This window comes from Platichthys flesus, chromosome 11 (assembly GCF_949316205.1).
Source record: "Platichthys flesus chromosome 11, fPlaFle2.1, whole genome shotgun sequence".
Taxonomy (NCBI): Eukaryota; Metazoa; Chordata; class Actinopteri; order Pleuronectiformes; family Pleuronectidae; genus Platichthys; species Platichthys flesus.
The window spans coordinates 9,111,315-9,117,891 of record NC_084955.1 but is presented as its reverse complement, the minus strand read 5'-3'; the positions used below and the strand labels follow the sequence as shown (position 1 = coordinate 9,117,891).

The 6,577-nt window shown below is 41.4% G+C and overlaps 1 protein-coding gene across 1 annotated transcript; it reads left to right on the top strand.

The window, feature by feature from the left end:
• Positions 1-1,316: 1,316 nt before the first annotated feature.
• On the top strand, positions 1,317-5,387 carry echdc1 (enoyl CoA hydratase domain containing 1). Its single transcript, XM_062399867.1, has 8 exons — positions 1,317-1,342; positions 1,465-1,583; positions 2,122-2,193; positions 3,005-3,180; positions 3,266-3,408; positions 4,354-4,406; positions 4,558-4,638; positions 4,751-5,387. Exons 3-8 carry the CDS (start codon positions 2,129-2,131, stop codon positions 5,166-5,168), a joined length of 936 nt encoding a protein of 311 aa, XP_062255851.1. The 5' UTR covers positions 1,317-1,342; positions 1,465-1,583; positions 2,122-2,128; the 3' UTR covers positions 5,169-5,387.
• Positions 5,388-6,577: the final 1,190 nt, after the last annotated feature.

The following is a 6,577-nucleotide window of genomic DNA, read 5'->3' as shown; positions in this document are numbered from 1 at the left end:
TAGTTCCACTAAAGCATCTATTTAGGGAAGATGCACTTGATTGGTGTCATAAATAACTAACCTTTGGAAATGATTGCACTTTAAAGGGAATGGGACTGAATGTAATTTGCTTCCAAAGTAGCTGTAACAGACATCAGTGGTGGTTGCGATTACAATGAGAGTTTATGTGCACAATCACTTACACAAATCAAACTTTGAATTCAGTGCAGAGCTGGAATCCTCTGGAACCCAAGGGAAACAGAATAATTTGGTGCCTGGGTTTGTTCAGGGCTCTGAATTGCAGTGGAGCGGCTGTGTGGATACAAGGGAAGGATTTATGCTGCCAGTAGCCGTAGATCAGACCACAGCACAGGAAGTGTCTCTGACTCCGTCTATATTTGACACATTTTCCCTCCTCTTCCTGCACGTCTCCAGGACTTAATATCACCCTCTCACTCCGGTTCGTTTATGTCTGTTTGTCTTACCGTCTTAACGCCTTCATCTCAAAATCTCTCTCACCAAACATTCCATTTCTCTTACAGACAAAGAATTTCACACTAGGTTCTTCCCCTCTTGGTGCAACAATACATGTTTCTCGAAGGACTCTACGATTCCTCAAATATAGGATGTGTTTGATGCTAAATAATAATAATAATAATAATAATAATAATAATAATAATAATAATAATAATAATAATAATAATAATAATAATAATAATAATAATAATAATAGATAAATCAAAAAAAGATTCAATTATCAGGTGCACAATTCAGAAAGCACTGCAAAGTAGAGGAGGAGAAGAAAGAACAATATAGAGGTAAGAATCAGCCCGATTGTGGACATCATTAATGTTTATTTTTGTTGACATGACATGATATGCTATCAGTACAGAACTCTTTTTATATTTTTTATTATATATTTTAATTGTTTTTTATAGCTTACAAATTTGTCTGCCTGTGTCTGCATCTGTTTACAGTCCAAAAGTTCTTGGGGATGCATGACAGTTTGCGTGTGTATGTTAGGGGGCGCCAATTTGAAATCTCGCCTGAGCAAAGTCTTTCATTCTCACTTCCCACCTTAAAACTATGATATGAACTGAACTATCAACTAGTTCAGAATTAAAATGGTGAACTGTGAACGTGAACTAGTTCATGAGAGGTGTGTACTTGCACAACATTGGTTACTGGACACTGAGTGAGGTGAAATCATAGGCTGTGGGTCAAACGAGAGAACTGCCGTGTGGCGCCCTCTTGTGGAGAAGTTGAAAAACAACATCCTGCCTTGTCTCCAAAGAGCTCTAGTTTCGAGGGGGACGCATTACCTTGTAACACCGCACCTCCGGTGATCTCCATTCTTATGAAGGTTAGTTCCGGCATAAGTTCCGGCGTATTGTTGACACATGTTTTGTAATCGTTACTTTAGTGATATTTCATGTTTTATGAAGCTCCTTCGTGTTCAGTAAAAGTTAGTTCACGAGATTTCAGGTCCGGAACAACTGGAATTATTCAAACGTTGACGCTACAAACACCTGGAGACATGATGTTGGATGTGTAGGGTTACAGTAAATATCACACTGGGCCTGCACTGTGAAGGAGGATCTGTGGTAAGCGAGAGCACTTCCGGTTTACTTCTCTGCCTTCACCTCACTGGGTCACATAACATATCAGACTGACCTCCTCAGACATGAACGACTGATCACAGCAGCATATTGCAGGGATATTGTACTGTAGGTTAATGTGAATGTAACTGTGAGGTACAATAAATCATTTGTTCAGTGTAGATTGATGTTTTCTCTAATGTGGCAGTCATAGCTGCTCTCACCCACTTTATTTATTTACTGTGGCCTCTCTAAATGTTCTCCTTCATTAGCGGTCAAGCTTCTTATTTATTTGTTCATCATGAGTTGAAGCACCAAACACCCACACTGCTGTTCTTAATAACTGTAACTGATATCGTCAGATCCCTGTCCTACTATGAGTATATCTGTCCCCGGCCCCATGAAGGTCATGTGATTCGTAACCTTGCTCCTTGTTGTCAAACTTCTTTTCCCCTTGTATGCACATATACCCACCGCCCTTTTTTAATGAAGGGATATGTCTGAGGCAATTTCTCTCATGTTTTTCCACATGCTCCCCACGCAGCAGCAGGATGACTCTCTGGGCTCTGAGGCAACAACTTCTGAGAAGCAGCTGTAGCTGTGCAGCCTGGGGCAGGTAAATAAGTTAATGAAGTAATAAATACAGGAACACCAAGTGCACAGAGTGAAAAACTAATGAACAACGTGTTCTTATCGTGCAGTGCTGACACTTTTAACATGTTGATCAATAGAATGAATTACTAGTTTGAATCTGTTTCATAATACAGTTCGGTTGGAATCAGGATTAACTCATTGTAATGTGTTCGTGCAAATGGCTTCTATCACAACAGCTTCAGGCTAATGTGTTTACTTCAGAGGTAATGGAGTTAATAAAAAGCAGCATCCTCTTGTTTGTGAGTGTTAAGGCATATACCATTTCTTTACACCACAGTTATACACAGGCCTTGAAGTCAACGTCTGATCATATAAATAACAACTTTTTCTTATTGAGCAGCAGCGCCCCCTGCAGCCCCACATTGTTATTATGTCTGTTGGGCTCAGTTTCCAAGCCATTAAGTTATTTTTATATTAAGAAAAAAAGAAAATCTGTCAATGTGTTGACCAGGGCTCTGACTGCATCGTCCCCCTCACTCAACTCAAACCCAACTGAATGGTGGATATTCTGATCCCTGGCTTCCTGAACCAGCTGCTGTAACAAATACACCAAACTTCTTGATATGTAACGTTTCCTCGATGAGTATTGTAGAGAAATGCTGGTTATTTAAAGTCTTTAAAAAAAATCTACAACTCAGCAATGCTTTTGAACTTGCTGGCCTGAACCAGGCAGTTACACACTGCTTCCACAAATTTTAAAGCTATTTCTTTAAGATGCTTTCCATGATGATAGACATAACATTCATACGATGTATACACGGTTATTCCTTAAGGTTACTGCAGAGGCAGAGCAGTGGCTTGGTTTACTCCAACATCCATGGCTACGACCAGCAGGAGGTCAGGGAGAAGCTCCAGGCTTTCCCTGGCGGCTCCATCGATCTGCTCAAGCAGGAGTCTGGTGTAGCCGTTCTGACCATCAACCACCCGACCCGCATGAACGCCCTGTCTGGTGAGGAGTTTGAGACTCTGGTAAATTACAGTGCATCCCCGGTTTGTTGCCTTGCTTACACAAAGCTCTGTCTTCCTCCTCTCAGGCAGTATGATGGTGCAGTTGGAGGAACATGTGAGCCAGCTGGAGAACTGGACAGAAGGGAAAGGCCTCATTGTCCAGGGTGCTGCAGGAACTTTCTGCTCTGGATCCGACCTCAGTGCCGTCAGGGCCATTTCTAACCCACAGGTAGGAAAGTGCAAGACATACCTCACAGCATCTCTCTTCCTGCCTGAATTTATACTACAGTTATTCATATATTAAAATCAGATCTTAAATTGATGAGGATCACAGTCTATATTGCATTGTGTATCGTCATGGGACTCTGTTCATTTAAAGCAACTTCTTTTGTGCTTTTAATATCTTTTTTTTTTCAAAAGAAATGTTGTTTCAGTATGCATAGCCTGTGATGTCTCTTCGGGCTGTAGATGTTCCTCAATGATAAAGATATCAGCACACGAACAAAATTACAGGGAAAGAATACACGGACCCACTTTCTGAGAGATAACATGACGTTTCTCTGGTTTTCTTGAACTATGGCAAAGTACAAGTAAGACATAGGTCTTAAATTGTATTCATTATGGCCTTAAAAATGTCAAATTTTACTTTTTATAACCTGCAGAAAGTAACCCTGATATTTAATTTTAGATTCTGTTTCTGCTCATATTTATTTCTACTTCTTCATCTCTGCTTGTGCTCCTTTCTTTTGTGCTGCTGTGTTAAATTGAATTTAAGGTACATCGTATCTTATCTCTTCTCTTCTTTCTCATTTTGTATTATAATTTACTATGGAGGATCATTAATGGTCCATCTTATCTATTCTTATCTCATGTCAGCTCATGTGTCCCTGCCTGAAGTTATCTACAGTACATAACAGTATTCAGTCATAGTACCACCTATTGGCAAAAAGAAGTAGGCCTCATTTCCGGGTCATGCCATTTACTTGAAATGTTCCTGGTCTTGTCTACATGTTATACATGGCAACAAGTCGATGGTTGGTGCATGCTCTTACTCATCTTTGCAGTGTTTGCTGGTAGTTTCAGCTCACAGCTCTGTCAACCTGCATCCAACCTGCTCCCCCAACATGCAGGGGGGTGGCATGGGCCCGTTCTGATCTTATCTTCTGTCTTGTAGGATGGGATGAAGATGTGTATGTTCATGCAGAATGCTCTTACAAGGCTGCTCAGGTAAATGCTCTTGTTTTCTTCTGTTGTGTACTGGTCTAATTAATTCATTCATTCTTCAATTAATTAACAAAAGCAGCAGCTTCCAGTGTGGAGTATGTCTGTTATGTGATCTGCTGCTCAGCCTGGTGACAGAAAAGTTTTCTCAGTGCAGGCTGCCTCTGATGTCTGTTGCTCTGGTGGAGGGGAGAGCTCTGGGAGGAGGCGCAGAGTTCACCACTGCCTGTGATTTCAGGTAATGATCTCCACCTCAAGTGAATACAAAACACTTTTAAATGTGTTTAAATCTTAACTTTCAATCCAAAGATTGCAAATGATTCAAATAAATTTATCTTTAATCACTCAAGATTAATGGCATCTGGAAGCATCATCCAGTTTGTCCATAAACACATGGGACTGGTTCCGGGCTGGGGCGGCGCCGCTCGACTGGTCCACATTGTTGGAAGCCAGAATGCACTAAAGCTGCTTGGTGGAGCCATGAAAGTGGACCCAGAACTTGGACTGCAGATCAGACTGGCAGATGGACTCCTGGAGGACCCCCGGGCCGAGGAGGGGGCAGGGACTCCTCTCCAGCAGGCCGAGAGGTGGCTCAGTAGTTATGTAAAAGGACCTGCTGCTGTGATTCAGGCTGTGAAGAAGGTGGTGCTGTCGGGGAGAGAGCTCCCTCTGTCCGAGGCTCTGAGGGCTGAGAAGGACGTATTTGGGACAGTGTGGGGGGGCCCGGCAAACCTGCAGGCACTGGCCAGCAAATCCAAACACAAATGAATTGGCCAAAGTGTTTCCTCTGTATATTTACAGAATCTCAGAAGAGCAGATCAAACAGAGACATTGTTAAAGAACTGGACCTGCCTCTCTGGAGAGAGACTGCATTGACCTGACTGATCCGAGTGTGCTATGTGAAGGTAGAAACAGATAATAATGATTTGTCTTAGTTGGCCAGTGGAAAAAGAAAATAAACTATTTAAAATTAAATTACATTCATAACTGCCTCTGTTGTCGATGGGACTGCTTATTATGACAAATGACAAGTGCAGGCGCTGAGACACGAGTGTTTGATCAGTGACACTTACTTAGCTCCTCAGAAGATCACATTTCCTGGGTTGTGAAGTCGTTGTTTTTGACTTCAATGTGTTCATGTGTTATAAACATGGAAAAATAATGGACACTGTAAACTAAATGTGTTGTATTTACGTGTGTCGAGCATTCAAACAACACCCTGACACCTCTTTCCACATGAACATGATATGAAGAGCAAAGAAAAGGGATCAGGTGTGGCAGATATATACATCATTTATATATGCCTGTTAATCGTAAAAACATTGGTGTTGGATAAAAAAGTCTGGTGTTCTGTGCTTGTGGGAGAGGCGGTGGTCTAGTAGCAGAAACTTGGACTTTGGGTAGAGAAGGTTTCTGGTTCGTATCTGGTTCGACTCCACGGAGAGACAACAAAAGACAAACCTGGATTGATCTATCCAAAAATCCAAGCGTCTCCCTACCCTGTCTAGTGCCCCTGAGCAAGGCACCTTACTCGCCCAGAGCGGCGTACATGGTCGCTCACTGCTCTGTGTGTCCTGCACCAGATGGGTCAAAAGCAGAGATAAAATTTCCCTACCTGCATGAGTGTGCCTGTGCATGTCTGTGCAAGTGTTTGGGACTAATAAATGCATCTTTATCTTAATCTTAATCTTGTGAGTGATGGAAGAACAGTTTGCAAATGATAAAAGTAACACAGACGCAGACTTCTCCTAATTGTCGTTCCGACTGGAGATGGCATTAATGTGAAAGTCGGAAACAGATTTTTCAGATAATTCCGACACCACCTGAACGCACAATCAAAATGTTCCTTGTTTTATCAAAGTAAGATAAGATAGACTTTATTGTCCCAGTGAAAATGTTGCCTTGGACAACAGTATCAAAATTACTAGTACATTCATCCCTCACACATCTACATGGATCAACTGCATAAAGTGGTATATAAAACCACGGTGTTTAAAACTGTTTACAATACCGCAGGTTTCAATAAATTGTATGTATGAATAAAATCTTGTTTCTTTGATTCTGCATAGACTGATACTATATGAGGACTTATTTTGTTTAGATTTGACCCCTAAATTAACTTATGTCTAACAACAATATGCCGACTCCTCCCATGGCTGTAATCTTCTGTAGAGCGT